Source organism: Pteropus vampyrus, unplaced genomic scaffold, assembly GCF_000151845.1.
Source record: "Pteropus vampyrus isolate Shadow unplaced genomic scaffold, Pvam_2.0 Scaffold78, whole genome shotgun sequence".
Taxonomy (NCBI): Eukaryota; Metazoa; Chordata; class Mammalia; order Chiroptera; family Pteropodidae; genus Pteropus; species Pteropus vampyrus.
In genome coordinates this window covers 1,816,880-1,835,514 of record NW_011888859.1, presented here as the reverse complement: position 1 = coordinate 1,835,514, position 18,635 = coordinate 1,816,880, and the positions used below count along the sequence as shown (strand labels likewise).

At 37.7% G+C, this 18,635-nt stretch overlaps 1 protein-coding gene across 1 annotated transcript in view; it reads left to right on the top strand.

Annotated features, from left to right (window-relative positions):
• Positions 1–1,375: 1,375 nt before the first annotated feature.
• The window catches only part of LOC111741431 (nesprin-1-like), a 29,900-nt gene continuing 12,640 nt past the window's right edge, over positions 1,376–18,635 (top strand). The window contains exons 1-12 of the mRNA XM_023532152.1: positions 1,376–1,767; positions 2,505–2,660; positions 2,816–2,986; positions 3,590–3,916; positions 5,066–5,218; positions 5,523–5,690; positions 7,552–7,728; positions 9,839–9,985; positions 11,274–11,399; positions 12,788–12,964; positions 13,901–14,166; positions 15,685–17,845. Coding sequence (XP_023387920.1) covers positions 1,648–1,767; positions 2,505–2,660; positions 2,816–2,986; positions 3,590–3,916; positions 5,066–5,218; positions 5,523–5,690; positions 7,552–7,728; positions 9,839–9,985; positions 11,274–11,399; positions 12,788–12,964; positions 13,901–14,166; positions 15,685–17,845 — 4,149 coding nt within the window. The 5' untranslated portion in view covers positions 1,376–1,647. The remainder of the gene's footprint in view (positions 1,768–2,504; positions 2,661–2,815; positions 2,987–3,589; positions 3,917–5,065; positions 5,219–5,522; positions 5,691–7,551; positions 7,729–9,838; positions 9,986–11,273; positions 11,400–12,787; positions 12,965–13,900; positions 14,167–15,684; positions 17,846–18,635) is intronic.

Below are 18,635 nucleotides of genomic sequence, written 5' to 3'. Positions count from 1 at the left end.
AATATAGTGATGATTTTTAAATAGAGAAAACAGTTACAAAATACGAAAAGGGTAAAATATTGGGAAAATGAATAAATTAGGGCAAGGATCAGTAAACTATAGCCCAGAGCCCCAGTGCCTGTATTTTAAATAAAGTTTTTGGAACTCAGTCACACATATCCATTTATGTTCCATCTACAGCTACTTCAGCCCTACGATGGCAGAGTTAGAAGTGGGTGGAGCAGAGGCAGTGTGGCCCACAAAGCTGAAAATATTTACTACCCAGCCCTTTATAGAAAAAGTTTGCCAGCCCCTGAATTAAGAAATGAGATTGTACAAAATTAACTTTCAAAAATCTTAAAGAATTTTATAATGAAATTTCTATGTTCGTGGCCTTTTTGATGAATACTTTACCATATGTATTATCATTTTTCATTTACAGCATGGTCACATTACAACATTCTTGAAGTAACATCGTAGCTGAGGAAAAATGTATCCATTACTTTGAACCACATAAGATTGCTATTTTTGATTTTTGTTGGTAGAAATAGTCAGATATCTGCAATTTCAAATAGTTAGAATTGGTATTAAAGCTTTTTTTTTTTTTTATAATACTGTATTGTAACTTGATACTTTTAACACTGGGTTTTGACTTGGTTCCTTTCAACTTTAGTTGATCAGACTGAGTAACACTGGATTTTTTTAACATAAGAAATATGAGTATATAATATTATTTTGCCAATGTCTTTAAGGCTATGGGTTTTTCTTTCTATAAATTATAGTTTATGCTAAGTCTTGATTCATACTGAACTTGTAGGGTAAATCTTTGGGGCTTACGTTTTGGTGGAAAAAAATTGTATTTGTATCTGGTTGGCAGGTGTGATACTTCAACCTCTCAGGTTTGTATGCTCTGTGACCCTCTGGGCCAACTTTTCTTGGCCATCGCCTTCCCTAGAGCATAGACTTGGCAATGTCCCTCCTTGGGAAAAAGAGGGTTTATTGTTATTTCTCAACCACTGGTGAGGCACTGATCCCATTCAAAGGCGAAGCAAGAAGCCTTAGGCTCTTTAAACAGATTCCGAGCCATAAAAAGCCTAGGTTATTTATTTATTTTTTAAACAATAGCCCTTTTAATCACAAGTGTTTTTGCTAATAAGCTGAAAAGTCAAATTTCAGAAACTGTTTCTAAGACGATTGAGACAAATATTCCCTTGTGTGTGTTATTTATGCGTGTGTTTCTATTATTTTAATAGGAAATATTTGTGAATCTTTCTCCTGGTTGGGAGGACTCTATTCAGTGTTAAGTATACACGTTGTTCTGTATAAGACAGAATAAAATCATTCTTATATACTTGAAGTTCAAGCTGGCACAGTTGTTTCAAACTGGCACGGTTGGCTTAGGTGAGACGTGATAACCTGTGCAGGTGTAAAATATGAACGAGGTGTGACAGCCATACCTTTCCCCTGCAGGAGCTGCAAGTGCACTGTGCTGAAGGGCAGGCACTGCTGAATTCAGTGCTGCACACCAGAGAGGAAGTGATCCCATCAGGCATCCCCCAGACGGAGGATCGGGCTTTAGAGTCCCTCCGGCAGGACTGGCAGGCTTACCAGCAGAGACTGTCCGAGACCCGAACTCAGTTCAACAATGCAGTCAACAAACTGAGACTGATGGAACAAAAGTTTCAGCAAGTAGATGAATGGCTGAAAACGCTGGAGCAGAAAATGAGCCTCAAGACGGAACGTCAGTCTAACAGGGCAGCCAAGGAGACACAATTCCATCAGCTGAAGGTACAGCCAGAGCCGAATCCTGATCTTGGTCAAAGCAGCCGTTGTCTTGCATAGTTTGTTTCATTAAAATAGTAACGTTTTTCCCCAGGTTTAGCTTTTGCAAAATCTTTTTCTGCTTCGAAAGAAATTTAATGTAAATTAGGACAGAACATTCTAACAGCAATTATTAATAGAATCTTAAATTGGTCTTTAATAAAATATAATTTAATGAAATATTTTTTATTTTCGTCCCATATCCTATTATCTTGCTTTGTAAAGATACACGAATGCTAGTATTGCAACCATTTAAGTTTATGTTTTAGATTTGAAATTGTTCAAATAGAATGCATCAAAATAATACTTAATATTTAGTTTTATTCTAATTTTTATGTAAATTCGGTGCACATGATCAAAATAATGCTTAGGTTCGTAGGATTTCTTTTCATTATTCATCTAGGTTAAAACTTATCTAAATATAACAGAAAATATAAAAATTTATGCTATTCTGTTTTAAAATTTTTGAACTGAAGTATAGTATATACAGAAAAGAGCCCAAATCAAAAATCTGTAGCTCTTAATTGCATGGTTTTTATACAATTTTTCATGAGGGTTAAATATATATTTTCAAAATTATATCTCACAATAAATATGTTTTAAACATACAGTGAAATCATTTCCTATAAAGAAAATACGTATATTTGTCTGACTCAAGAATACCAAAGGTTAAACTTTTCCCTGCAATACCCATGTCATTTCAGAAGTGGCACGAAGAAATCACCACATACAGAGATGAGGTTGAGGAAGTAGGAGCGAGAGCTCAGGAGATCCTGGACGAGCGTCACGTGAGCAGTCGGATGAGCTGCCAGGCCACACAGCTGACTTCCAGATACCAGGCCCTCCTTCTCCAAGTGCTGGTGAGGGGGCCACCGGCTGCTCATTTTGGACCAGCAAACTTCACAAGCCAAAATGTTCTTCCTTTCATTCGCTTCCAGTGAAGATATGTATTTATAAAGAAAGGCACTGGCACAGGTCTTTAATTCACTCTTCAATACTGTGTTTTCTTTTAAAGGAACAAATAAAATTCCTGGAGGAAGAGATCCAGAGTTTGGAGGAATCTGAATTATCCCTAAGTTTCTATTCTGATTGGTACAGCTCTACTCACAAAAACTTCAAGAATGTGGCTGCCAAAATTGACAAAGTAGATATAGCGATGATGGGGAAAAAGATGAAGACATTGGAGGTAGGCATGCACGCGTCGGACTTGTCTCCCGACCCTTCTTTCATTGAGCTGCTTGATCCTCACACTAGATGTAGGGAGCGCATGTGCTCATTCCTGCCTGGTATGGTCCTTGGCTCATCATTTTACTTCAGATTCCAAGTTCTAATCTCTCTAAGGCCGAAAGCAGGCTTTCACATATTGGTGATGTGATGTCCTCTGAATGACCTAGACGTGACTGTTCACAAAATTCTTACCTAATTTCCAGTTTCACACTTAAAAATTAAGACAAAAAAAAACATTTATCCCAAATTCAAGGCACCGTGTGTTAACAGTTTTAACTCATCTTTAGGAACATTACTGAGGATGAGAGAAACATCAAGTTCTCTCTCAAGTCTCTGATTCGGAAATGATACCTTGATCAGACATTTTAAAACCTTTATTGAAGTAAAGGGAAAAAAAAATGGTTTCCTCATTCCTAGCAGGTCAAATCTGGTTATAAACTTCAAAACATATTTTAAGAGGAAATAGGTAGACTCGAGAATGGGACTTGAAAGCCTTTTCTTTAAAAGGAAAGAAATAAGGTTAACTCAGAATTTGCTTCTTACTCACTCTCTTTCACGACAGGGTTTGCTGAAAGACATGGAGAAAGGCCACAGTTTGCTGAAATCGGCCCGGGAGAAAGGAGAGAAGGCTCTTACGTACTTGGAGGACGGCGAGGCAGAGACGTTAAGAAAAGAGATCGATGGCCACGTAGAGCAGTTGAAGGAACTGACCAGCACTGTTCGGAAAGAGCACATGACTCTGGAAAAAGGCCTCCATTTGACAAAGGAGTTCTCAGATAAATATAAAGCACTAACTCAATGGATAGCAGAATACCAAGAAATCCTACACGTTCCTGAAGAACCCAAAATGGAATTATATGAGAAAAAAGCTCAATTATCCAAATACAAGGTAATTTGTTGTTACTCCAGCAAATGCACGAGGGTGTCCTCTAGGGACTCAATGGGAAGGAGTTGATTCTTGGTGTGTGTCACCCTTCGTGGGTGCTGAAAAACGCCCATAGCGTGTCTATTCTACTGGGGGTGAGTGATATCATTTTATTTGGCTAGATACACTACGTCAAAGTTATGTTTCCATACATGAATCATATTTGCCTCATATTCAAGATTGTATTTATAAATGGAGATCTATTCTCACAATGTGATCCAGGTATATGGATCTTCCAGATAAATCTTCCAGGCATCAGGATCTCACACCAATAAATTTTCTGTTTCGTGTAGCATCTTCCCAAGATAAGCTAACCTACAGTAAATTGAAAACAAGATACCCTATCTGAAAGAAAATAAATTCTCATTAACCAGCTATAGCCAAACATCCTAGAAATTAATGTTTCAAAGAATAAATGGTGATGTGACTATAGCTAGCTATAACATGTTATAGATATAGATATTTCACCGGCTCAAATATTTGAAACAATTATGTGGAATAATTTGTGTTCTGAATGATTAAGTGATAGTCTTCAAGAATTAGTGTGATGGCTTGCCTCTGAGCTTTCCCTGTGGGAAGCTTTTTCCTCCTTCAGCCAAAATGTCTATTCTCAACCTTGGTTTTTCTACCAAGTCTGACAGCATGTCTTTGAAGGTACCAGATAAGAATCACAGCCACTTTTCTGTTTTCCACTGAGTTCTTGATGTATTTAAACAGTGCTGTGAGCCTGTACAGCAATGCTACAGCTGGAATTTATCTCTCTAACTTCACATGCAACTCGGGCTGCAGTTAACTTCATGAACTCAAAATAAAAAGACGGTGCTGAAAGAGATGAGGTGGAAGCCAGAAATATAAACTATGTTAAATTTAGCCAAACACAATGCTTTCTCATACTTTCCACACGTGAAGAACTATTTGATGTGTTACTCTGTATTTGAGAACCATATTAGCCACAAAAAGTCATCCTCTCTTTCATGTTTTGCATTTACTGATTTATAAAATACGTCTCGAATGTCTGTTTGAAAGAGATCATCTCATACCTGCCACGGGCATATGTACATATTCACCTCGAACACACAGGTGAGCTGGCTCTGTTTTTCTTTGTCATTCAAGTCACTTCAACAAACGGTGCTGTCCCATGAGCCCTCAGTAAAATCAGTGAGAGAGAAAGGCGAAGCTCTTCTGGACTTGGTGCAGGATGTCACTTTAAAGGACAAAATAGATAAGCTTCAAAGTGACTATCAGGACCTCTGCAGTGCAGGAAAGGTAAGGAGACATTGGGAATTCAACAAAAATGTATTTATTTGTCCCAAGGGGGCCCTGACTTCTTTTTCTCTGTCAGAAGATTTAAAGGGCTGAAATGGGTCAGTAACCTTTCTTTTTTTCAGAGGGGCATTTTAAATGGCATGACGACTCTTTTTCTATTTTTTTTTTCCTGTTCCTAGTAATTCTCTGGTATATGTAACTCGACCTACCCTAGGAATTGCACTGGGTTTTTTTAGAAATATAAAACGGTTTTTATTTGCTTTTTGGCTTGAAAGTCACCTCTAATGGGCACCTGGCTTCACAGGAACATGTCTGCAGTCTGGAGGCGAAAGTCAAAGACCATGAAGATTACAACAGTGAACTCCAAGAGGTAGAAAAGTGGCTGCTGCAGATGTCCGGCCGCCTGGTGGCACCTGACCTCATGGAGACCAGCAGCCTGGAGACAATCACCCAGCAACTGGCCCACCACAAGGTACGCCTACTCTCTACAGAGCTAAAGCACACAGACGGCTTTCACAGCTATGCCCGTGTGTGTGTGAGCACACCTGTGTACGGGTGCGTGCATCTCTGGATTCCAATGATTGTACTTAAGAAATCAGGTCTGCATGCCAAGAATGCCTGATAAATGAGAACAGTTAAAGTCAATATTTTAGCGACTCAACCACAGTCGAATGCTAGCCTTCAACTCGAAACACGTTGTAGTCTTTATGGAGTAATTTATCCAAGAAAGAAATTATCTTTAATTTACAAAAGTGCAGCCAAAGATAGGATATAGAACTAGTAATCAGAAAGTCTAGATTCTAGCCAGACTCTCCCCTTCCAAGCAGGGGAAGCTTAGCCTCTCAGAGGCTCCTCCTTTTTCTCCTCTGGAAAGGGCGAGAAGGATCCCGGCCCCATCACACAGCTGCGGGGGCATCGCGGGAGAGGATGTCTGTCAGCATTTGGTGAACTGCAAATTACGGGACTGATATGAGGTGTTCTTGTCTTTGTTCATATGTATTTGTAGTAACTATATGAACCAGATGACAGGTTGTCATATGGTCACAATTTTATGGAGCAATTTTGGAAAACCGAATTTTAGTCATGATGGGGTCAATATCTAGTAGTGTGTCAGGAAAGCCAGTTACCCTCCCGGGCTTCAGGGCTCCTGTCCATAGAATTTTATTTAGCAAATATGAATAGAAAATAACTATACGATATATTCTATTAGGCACTGAGGGAATGCCCTCAGTAACCTCACATTGCAGTGATTTTATTCCAATTCGAAGACATAATGGTTCTTTTCAATATGGTGTATATGATAACCTGTAACCCAGCACTCTTGGAAAAAGCAGTGGACCCTGGGCTGCTGAGAGCCCTCCAGGTAGATATATTTATGTGGCAACCCAGGATACCTTGTGTTGGAATGTGTCACTTATCGTAAGTATGTGATGATATATTACAGTGTATATAAATATATATGTATGTATGTATATATATGTGGTATATAATATATAGTATATACTATGTATAGTATAGTGGTGATATAAGTAAATATCATCTAGCAGTAAGAAACTTAAAACGTGATATCAATAAGTTGGTTCCTCCTGTCTGATCTTTGAGAACGCTCACTAGAGAACATATGTGGGCACAATGGTATGAATGTGCTGGAGGCAGACAGAGTGAGGGCCAAAGGCTGCGGGCTCTGCCATTTACTAGTCATATGACCTTGAGTATCTTCTATAACTCATCTATGCTTTAGTTTCTCCATCTGTAAAACAATGACGATAATACATATTTATCAGGACTAATAATTTATGTTATTTTTATTAATATAAATATTATTAGATGTAAATTAGATATTACATTAGAGATGAATAATTAGATTTTAGATTATTAATTACATAAATCAGATATTATATTGTTGACTAGGTTAGATATTAGTAAATTAGATTAAATAGTAATCGGATTATTTTAGATATAAATTATACCAGAATTATAATTTATAGAACTTAAAAAATATATGAATTTCCTTTCTCTGATAATAATAGCATGGAGCGTGTATCTGAGATCAGCCATGAATTCACTCTAGTTTTAAAGGTTATTTCATCATCTCTATGTAACTTAATCCATTAAACTCATTAACTCTCCCAATTGGAACATCCATGAAAATATACATTTTTGTTTTTGTTTTGTCATTTTCTATGTGGTATCCAAGACAAACTGCAAAACTCTTTCAAAAAAACATTATTAAACAGTTAAATTCTTCATCTTAAACCTTCTGTTTGGTAAATACATTATTTAAAGACTAAAGATGGAATTATAAGAACTCTGTGTTTGTTTCATTTTTGTAGGCAATGATGGAAGAAATTGCTAGTTTTGAAGACCGTTTGAACAACCTTAAAACTAAAGGCGACAATTTGATCAGCCAGTGTGCAGAACACCTTCAAATGAAACTTAAACAAAATGTGCACACACATCTGCAAGGCACAAAGGATAGTTACTCAGCGGTCTGCAGCACAGCACAGAGGGTGAGTACCACTGTGACGTTCTGGAATGACGATGAATAAAAGAGAAAGGCTGTGAAATCTAGAGGTATTTAAAAATAGTTCTGATGCTTCGGTCTTTGGGGTAGTTTTGGCGTATGTCCAGGCAGGTAGTGGGAGCATAGACTTCTGTCTCTGTGTGAACACAGAGCTAACATATCGCACATTTGATTGATGTGTCGAAGCGGTAAATTGCATACATTTGGTTTTACCCAATCCATTTATTCCATAAATTGATTATAAAATATTTTTTTTAATTTTGTTTTGTTTGTTTTTATTTGTACACCATCAGTGCTTCCTTCTAAGTTGCCATTTTTCTATAATACAGAAGTAAATTTATTCCGTAATTTTCACAATTATTTTCTTTTTAAATCTATGCATCCTAAGTTCAACTCGCATTTAATATTTTTATGAATTCATATAAAAGTTGAGAAAAAGAGTAAGTACTAATTTTGAGTTATACTTTAATTGGTATACTTCCACTAAAATGAAATCCTTCATGTTATGAAAATAAGTCTAAAATGGGTAAGAATTGCCCTTTTAATAAAAAATAAGTACAATCAATGAATTGTTTTTTATTATTCTAGAATTTTTAAATGACACTGCAGACATTCCTCTATTTTTGTTGCTGGGCTAGCCAGTGAGAACCGGAAAAATACAAGTGACATGGGAACATGGTCTGCATTCATCATGATAATAAAAAAATTGCTGGTTGAAATTAGTTGACTCCCTAGAACTGGAAATTCACCTTCCAAAAGTTAATTAAAAAGAGGAACAAAGTAATCAAACAGATAATTGTAGATGATGACAAAGGAGGAAAAGAGATTGAGACGGGAAAAAAACATGAAGTTTTCTGGTGAGCTTATTGGTTCACTCATTCAGCAGAGGGTTATCGAACACTGACTTTGTAGTGGGCATTTTCTGTACATTAGGGATACAAGTTGAATTTTTAAAGGAACATTGGTAAATGTTTGAAAGGCACAAATATTTTAAAAATAAAAATTTAAAAAGCAGATCAAACTCTAAGAACGGAGTTCATAAAATAAATTTGCAAAAATGATAAAGAGAACAAAATACTTCTCTTTCAGTTTTGCTTGTACTAATAATAAGGGACAGTCTCAATATCAGATGAAAATGAATTATTGCTTCTCTTGAGTCAATAATTAAAGAAGAGCCAGTCTAACCTCACGTCCTTTTTTTCTTTCCTTTTTTTTTTAATGGAATTGTTTGTTCAGGAAACATCATAGGGATATTTCCCCTTGATTTCAAAGAAATACATAATAGTTTCTCCATGTGTCTTTATGGAACACAGCCCAGCCTGACGAAAGCAGGAGGGCGGGGAGTGGTGAGGTAACACACTGGACAGATGTGGTCACAGAGAGTGGCTATGTCCTAATGAGCACTGGCAATGCTGAACTGAGTAGATTATTGAAAACATAGAAATGAATACTTTATTCATCCCCCCCCCCCGAAAAAAAACAAAGGAAATTGGTTGGCTGATTAAGGATTAATTAATTGAATAGACATATTAGAAAATATTTAGATTATTATTGTTCTGGAACATAGCTTCTAAGATGAAATGAGGGCATCAGACTCTTCTCTCCCCTCTGGTTTAATTTAGTTCCAATCTGACCCTAGTCCTAAAGCAGGAGCCTTTCGGTTAGAGAAATATTGGTTATCTTTTCATGAAATGGCATTTTATTTTTACTTTTAATTTTTAGCTTGAACAAAAAGTACAATATTTATACCATTATGGAGAAGCTGCAAAAACTCTAATTTATGTTTGACAATTTACTTCAATGATTTTATGTATCCTAACACATTTCTATAGTTACATTAACTCTGCCTCATTCTCTCCCTACTCAAGATATAACATTGTAACGTGTGGGTTGAGAAGTTATAAACTGGGCACGGCAATTGTGCTTTGCAATATTTTGGAACATATGCATACTCTATAGATATGTGTATAGTGTTGGGGAGTCCTGGGGGTGTAATCCATTTCAGTGGACTTGTGGACGTGTGTCACTTAATTCCGGTCATGTTTATAGCGACAAAAGATAGTTCTCACAGTTGCAGCTTGATCGTCTTGTTTCAGGTGTACCAGACTTTGGAACATGAACTTCAGAGGCATGTTAGTCGACAAGACACTCTGCAGCAGTGCCAGGCCTGGCTTTCTGCAGTCCAACCAGATTTAACGCCAAGTCCACATCCACCTGTCAGCAGGGCAGAAGCCGTTAAGCAGGTATAGACTCCTGAAAGTTTGTGTTGTGTTATGTGATTCATTCAGACATTCAATGAAAATATATTAGGTACCTATCATGTGCCAGACTGCGCTGGCTACTGGGGATATGTAAGTACATGCAAACCTCATTTTACTGGGCTTTACTTTATTGCATTTTATAGATATTGTCTTATTTTATTAACAAACTGAAGGTTTTTGGCAACCACCAGCAAAAAGATTATAACTAACTGAAGGCTGAGATGATGATTAGCATATTTTAGCAATAAAGTATGTTTAATTAAGGTACGTACATTGTTTTTTTAGACATAATGCTATTATTGTACACTTAATAGACTGCAGTATAGTATAAACATAACTTGGTTGATGAAAAAATTTGTGTGACTCGTTTTATTGCAATATTCACTTTACCCAATCTACAATATCTCTGAGGTATGCCTGTGTAAATAAGATCTGAACTTGACTCTAGTCATCGGCTCATTTGGATATGTGACTGGAGAATTTCACTACTGACAAACGACAACTTCAGATGGTGTCAGACTGGGGTCATGCTTTGACAGGCTATGGTTGCAATTCATTCATGGTCCCAGGAAGCATTGTGTATTCCTAATACCTCCTGCCTTGTAAACAATAAATATATGATGATAACATGCTCCCCACTACCACAAGAAATTGACGCACTGACTTGATTCCATTGAGAATGCCATATGTTTTTATAAGGCATTTAGGGGAATGGGATAAAGTACTATCAGATTTGCCCCCTGAAATTGATTTTAGCAAAAATCTTTTGCAACTGTTTTGTCACTGACAATCTATAAGCTGCTCCGAGTGATTTTGGAATCAAGTCAACTATATAAATCTTAAATCATTATTTTTTTTTAAAGTAAATATAAGATAAGAAATTTGTTATCTTATTCTCTTCTCATTTTCAAAAGTTGCTTTGGACAGATAACTTTCTCTGGGTCATAGGTACATAACGGGGTTGTTTGGCAAATTCAGACCTTATTTATTACAGAAAAAACTGTAGAAGTTTCTTGGATGTTTCCTTTGTCCAGACCATACAAACTTCTTTAATTATAATGTGAAGCAAGTGGTGGACAAATGGGTCCCTTGTCAGAATGTTTTGAATTCTTTGCACAAGTCACTAGTGTATGTCATTTACAACAAGGGTTGTAAATACTGAACATAGCAAGATTGTTTTTGAAATATCAACAAAATATTACAAGTATACAAAGACTTGCTGTCTAAATATGGCATACATCTCTTTCACTCTTCACAATTTTGTTTTCAGGTCAAACACTTCAGAGCTTTGCAGGAACAGGCAAGGACCTACTTAGATCTCCTTTGCTCCATGTGTGACTTGTCAAACTCTTCAGTGAAAACCACAGCTAAAGACATTCAACAAACAGAGCAAATGGTAAAATAATGATCAATAATAATAATAATAATAATAATAATAATAAACCCTTGGATTTGTCCATATTATTATATTCTTTTGTTTGCATGTTAGATGTAAAAGAATATATCTGCTTGAATATTTCTTGCTATAATACTTCCGCAGCCATTGTAATAAATAAATATTTGAATTTCAACTGTCGCAGAAAAATAAGCACACTGAAACTGGTGCCGCTGAATTAGAACTGAAACACGTCGTCTCGGTGATCTGCTTATCGTTAGAGCCTCTTTTCTCTTTTCTTTTTAATTACCCTTTTCTCTTTATCTTTTCCTATTTTTCTACTCATTTTTGTTCTTTTCTGTTTTTCCACCTTTTTACTGAGGTAACACTTAATATGAAAAGGATTTCTTATCTTTGCTTTATATGAGGGATGGTCACGAGCATGCCATCTGTCATGACCCTTCTAAGCCATTGGAAGTGTCTGAGCATGGTGTCCTGAAGAATTCTGAAGCTATATCTGGGCTCAGTGGAAAAATGTGCTGAGTCAGCAGTACCTAAGCACAGCAGACAAATGGCAGCAGAGGGCAATGTGATAGCCACCGCTGCCTTAAACTCTTTAATACAACACATTTAGGTTTAAAATTTAAAAATAAGACTTGGTTTTGGTATTTAATTGATTAAATATCCACAGAATGCTAAAATAATCTAAATAAAAAATAATGAAGATTTAAAATAAATAAATAATAACGTAGATATTTAATAATCAAAATAATATGGGTTTCTCGCTTTTAAATTATCAAAGCGAATGTCTATATTATCAAAGCAAATATCTTTAAATCCTTATGAAAGATGATATAATTCATATTTTTTACAGATATGATGTATTGGAATCAATCACATGATTTTAAAAACCAGTAAAGTCAATCTAAAAATATATCCAAAACATTAATAACTTGGTGTTTTATTAGACCTTGCAATAATGTACAATAGAGAACAATATGTCTTTTCTAGTTAACCCCAAGACCAAATTCATGAGTAATTCAAATAGATGCATCCCCTAAAATGCTCAATGTGAAAAACAATTAGGGCAGCTTTTGACCTAATAAATTGTTAAAACTTCTTAGAGCTTCACATATTGACTGAAATCAAATGGCACGTCCTAGACATTTCAAGCCTTTAGAAAACCTAAATATAAAAAGGAAAATCTACTTTTCTTGAAACAGATAAAGAATTCTTCCTGTATTTATCAGTGTGTGTGTGTGCACACGTGTGTATGTGTCCACATGTGAACAAGCATGCATGTGTGTTGGCCTGCGTACGTGGACAGGCTGAAGAATCGCATCTCCGATTCATTGAGCGTAAATGTTCTTCCCTGTTGCTGCTGACTCCTGCCATCGCATTCTCTCCAGGTGGAGCAGAGGCTTGCCCAAGCACAGCACGTAACTCAGGGCTGGGAGGAGATCAAGCATATGAAGGCCGAGCTTTGGATCTACCTCCAGGACGCCGATCAGCAACTGCAGAACATGAAGAGGCGTCACTCGGAGCTGGAGCTCAATATTGCACATAACGTGGTTTCCCAAGTGAAGGTAAGAACTAATGGGCCTCCCAGGGAGATAGTGAAGACCAGGAGGCATGTGTGTCGGTCAGTCCTCAAACATTAGTATTGCTATTTAAGGGATAAGATAGAATTGGAACAATCTTTTTTTGGTACCAGGAGAGAACAGATCAGAAAGGAAATATTAAAATATTTTGGTGGGGAGATCCAACTGTCCATTTGTATCAAAGGACCTTCATTCTGTATTTTGTCCCTGTGGTTTAGCTGATAGAACCAGGAGACTCTGCCGCTAAACAAACAGGAAGCCTTATTATTTATTACCTTTTCATCACAATATTGCTAACACTGAAGGACTGTAAATGTACTAATTAATTAAAATATAAAATACATATTAATATATAATTAATTTAAAATGTAACATAAATAATTTAGACTATATATTTATATGTAATTTAAAATATAACAAAATTAATATTAGTATATTAACTTAATTGGAAGTTATATCAGATTATTAACAAACTTTAGGATTTTTTCCTCTGTGAGAGGGAGCTATTTGTAGTTTCTACTGGAATATTGTTTACCTATGCAGAAAAAAGTGATAAAAAAAGAGACGACATAAATTATATTTTTTTCTCAAAAGTATGAACTTTAACAAGTTTTAGGAAACTAAACATGTACTTTAAGATAGAAATATTAACTTTTTTTTACCTTAGTGACTATAATATTATTACTTTTTAAAGTGGCACCATAAAAGAAAATACCACAGTTACCCTTCAGTTCTTACAAACTTGGAAATTTGTATTCGTAAAGAGGTATGGTGAATTTTAGATTTTGTCTCTTACGACCCATTGATCAGACATCCATTAGTTATTTAAAGCGTTTAGATGTGTTACATCTATGCTTCTCTCTCTATTATTTGGGGAGTTTATTACCTGTTACTTATTTTGCCATCGTTATTATCCTTTAGGATTTTGTTAAGAAATTACAGTGCAAACAGGCGTCAGTCACCGCTATTACAGAAAAGGTGAATAAGTTAACCAAGAAGCAGGAGTCTCCTGAACACAAAGAAATAAGCCACTTAAATGATCAGTGGCTGGATCTGTGCCTTCAGTCTGACAATCTGTGCTCGCAAAGGGAAGAAGATCTTCAGAGAACGAGGGATTACCATGACTGTATGAATGTTGCTGAAGCGTTCTTGGAAAAATTCACTACAGAGTGGGATAACTTAGCCAGGTAACAGCTCCTCTCCAGTGAGTCACCAAATACTAAGCTGGAAATTTCTTAATTTTTATAAAAATGTAAAATGCCTTACTTATATCTATCGTCTGTCATTATTAATATTGATAAAACAGTATTAAAAAAACTAATGTTGTCATTGGGACACAGTCATGGCTTTCCTTGCTCGATGTTAATCAGTGGGTAAAAGGAAACTGCTTGAAACCATTTTTCTCTGTGACCTCAAAAATATCACAAGAATATTTTCAATTTTGCTTAATTACCAGTAATGAGACTATGAATTCATGAAATAAATCTTTCTTGAATCTATATGTTCCGTAGGTTTGTTATCGGCTCTGTAAAGTAATACATTCTATGTAATTCAGTCCAGCTTTCATCTTGTATTTGTTTGTGGTATTCTAGAAATCAGTGAACAAATCAAATTCAATCAATATGTGTCCTTTGTAATTTTGTAGTGATTGAACTCCTCTTAACTTTTTTTTTTTTAATAAGAATTCTCTATACACACTGGGTCTTCATAAGAAATATTTTTAAACTTCTGATCACTATAATTATTGAAATCTGTTCTTCTTCTGCCTAGATTTATTAATTTGCAGCAACTAAAACTGAAAATGTAATTCTAGATATAGTTAAATCAAGTAGTTTTTTTGGAGAGGGTACTCTATTTTCTGGTTTGTTTATAGAATTTTTTCTTAATGCTGAACATTTTACTGGTCTTTGGGGTAAATCCAAGCAATATCAGCAAAAGCCCATCTTTTAGGCTTACAATAGGCACCTCCATCTGGTTCGCCCTTGGTCACCTCAGGCCCAATAAATCCTGAACTGGACTCATTATCCTTCCTCCCAACACTGGTTCTCGTACTTTGAACTGATCGTCTTATAAATGGAAGGGACTATAAGATTCCATTTCCTCTTGTGTGTTTCGTAGTCAGAGGGATAAGAATTCTTTGCATTTCATACTTCTTTTTGAAGATTTCTAATGATAAAAAATATTTAAGTACACAAATGAATAGCTAATAGAGCCACTGGTTACATCTTGCAGATTGAACTAGCACCATACTGTTTATTGGAGCTTCTTCTCACAGGAAAGCACATGCATCGTGGATTACTTATTGATTTAAGTGCCATTTTCAAGACTGCAATAGATCGGTGCTTCTGAGGGTTAGGGTTTACACAAACCATCCAGGGATCTTGTTAATAATATGCAGATCCTGCTCAGTTTATAAGTGACAAAGGAAGAAGCTAAAAGTATATGTCAGATGTGTTGGGAGGGCCAACAAAGAGTAGAAAAGAAAGTATCCAGGCAATTTGTTTTGGTTTGCCTTCTAATATAGAAATATATGGGTCTTGTATTCCATAATAATTATAGCACCTGTACCAATAAACCATGAATTGAGCTACCCTAAGCTAAGAACGTCCACTTAAAGAAAAGGACGAAATATAATATAACATGGTATGAACAGATATAGATATTGAGTTGGCTAATTCGCCTTTACGTCTTTCATATACTTATAGATCTGATGCTGAGAGCACAGCTGTGCACCTGGAAGCTTTGAAAAAGTTAGCATTGGCATTGCAGGAGAGAAAGCAGGCGATTGACGATCTGAAAGAAAAAAAGCAGAAAATGATAGAGCACCTGAATTTAGATGACAAAGAATTAGTCAAAGAACAGACAAGTCACCTTGAACAACGTTGGTTTCAGCTGGAGGACCTTGTCAAAAGGAAAATCCAAGTGTCAGTCACCAACTTGGAAGAATTAAACGCAGTGCGGGCCAGGTTCCAGGAGCTGATGGAGTGGGCAGAAGAACAGCGACCCGCCATTGCTGAGGCCCTCAAGAAGAGCCCCCCTCCTGATATGGCACCAAACCTTCTCATGGATCACCTTGCCATCTGCAGTGAACTGGAGGCCAAACAGATGCTCCTGAAGTCACTCATCAAGGATGCTGACAGAGTGATGGTTGACCTCGGCCTAAATGAGCGGCAGGTCATCCAGAAGGCGCTCTCGGAGGCACAGAGACACGTGAATTGTCTCAGTGACTTAGTGGGCCAGAGGCGGAAGTACATAAACAAGACCTTGTCCGAGAAAACTCAGTTTCTTATGGCGGTGTTCCAGGCCACCAGCCAAATTCAGCAACACGAGCGAAAGATAATGTTCCGTGAGCACATCTGCCTGTTACCGGATGACGTGAGCAAACAAGTGAAAACGTGTAAGAGTGCACAGGCCAGCCTCAAGACTTACCAAAACGAAGTCACTGGACTTTGGGCCCAGGGTCGCGAATTAATGAAAGGAGCCACAGAGCAGGAAAAGAGCGAAGTGCTGGGTAAGCTCCAAGAATTGCAGAGTGTCTATGACACTGTTTTACAAAAGTGCAGCCATCGGCTACAAGAACTGGAGAAAAATTTAGTTTCTAGGAAGCATTTTAAGGAAGATTTCGATAAAGCTTGTCACTGGCTAAAACAAGCAGATATTGTTACATTTCCTGAAATCAACCTAATGAATGAGAGCACTGAGCTTCATACACAGCTGGCCAAATACCAACACATTCTTGAGCAATCTCCGGAATATGAAAATCTCCTACTCACGCTACAGAGGACTGGGCAGGTCATGCTGCCGTCGCTGAATGAAGTCGATCACTCCTACCTCAGTGAAAAGCTCAACGCTCTGCCCCTGCAATTTAACGTCATCGTTGCCTTGGCTAAAGACAAGTTCTATAAAGTCCAAGAAACAATTCTCGCTCGGAAAGAATATGCTTCCTTGATTGAGCTGACAGCCCAGTCTCTGAGTGAACTCGAAGACCAGTTCCAAAAGATGAGCCAGGTCCCCACCAACCTGATGGTGGAAGAGGCTCTGTCTCTCCAGGATGGTTGCAGAGCCCTCCTGGGAGAGGTGACAGGCCTGGGGGAAGCAGTGAATGAACTGAACCAGAAGAAAGAAAGTTTTCGCAGCACAGGTCAGCCTTGGCAGCCGGACAAGATGCTACACCTTGTCGCCTTGTACCACAGGCTGAAGCGACAAACAGAACAAAGGCTTAGCTTCTTAGAAGACACTACCAGTGCTTATCAAGAGCACGAGAAGATGTGCCACCAGCTACAGAAGCAGCTTGAGGCTGTGAAGACGGAGCAGTCCAAAGTGAACGAGGAGACGCTTCCTGCAGAAGAGAAGCTCAAATCGTATCACTCCCTGGTGGGAAGTCTGCAGGATTCAGGAATTCTCCTAAAACGAGTGACCGTGCATCTTGAAGATCTTGTTCCACACCTAGATCCCTCTGCTTATGAGAAAGCCAAGCACCTGATCCAGTCCTGGCAAGAGGAGTTAAAACTGTTGACTTCTGCCATTGGTGCAACAGTGACGGAGTGTGAGAGCCGCATGGTGCAGAGTAGAGACTTCCAGACAGAGCTGAGCTGCTCCCTCGACTGGCTGAGGAGCGTGAAGGCAGAACTCAATGGATCCATATGCCTGGACCTGAACCTCCGTGACATCCAGGAGGAGATCAGAAAGGTCCAAATTCACCAGGAAGAGGTGCAGTCCAGCCTGAGAATAATGAATGCCCTGGGGAACAAGGAGAAGGAGAAATCCACGAAGGCCAAGGAGCTGATCTCTGCCGACTTACAAAATATTCTCGCTGAGCTCTCCGAGCTGGATGGAGACATTCAAGATGCTTTACGCACCAGACAGGTGGGAATGGCCTGGCTTCTCTTTTCTTTCTTCTGCTCTGCTAATTTGTAAACGTGTGAGAAATTTCTTTCTTCCTTCCTTCCTTCCTTCCTCCCTTCCTTCCTTCCTTCCTTCCTTCCTTCCTTCCTTCCTTCCTTCCTTCCTTCCTTCCTTCCTTCCTTCCTTCCTTTTGCTTTTCGGGTTAGAATTGCTTCCTTCAAAATTTCTTTTTTTTGGTGATACTACATAGATTTGTCTTCAGCAGTGACTTGAAAGGATGTTTTTACTGTTTATGCGCATGGTATTCGTTTCACGTGATTTCCACGTGGACCTCACTTTAGTTATAATACAGTAACCCCAGCTATACCTCATCTTTCAGAGAAATAATAAATGATAACACTAATAGAATTAATGCTGTAGGAAGTACATCAGTAATAAAATTAATTAATTAGCAATGACTAATTCGCAACGCCTTTTTCAAACCATGTGAAACCTGGCATTTCTAGAATTAGCGCTGGGTGAAGAATCTCTGAATGGAGAGAGAGAGGGGAAGCACAGCGCAGAGCCTGAGGCCAAGCCACGTTTTTTCCTGGGGTCTCTCGTCAGTTGCCCCATCTCTTCACCCCTTCCTCAGGGGGAGTACTTCATTTCCTCTTGCGTCCCTGTAGTACCACAGAAGCAAGACGAGACTATTCATCATGAGTTTACTTGGGGATAACAAAGAAGTGAGAGCAAGCACAGAACGTGGGAGTGCAGATATCTCTTTAAGAGAGTGATTTTGTTTTTGTTTGGATAAATACCCAGACATGGG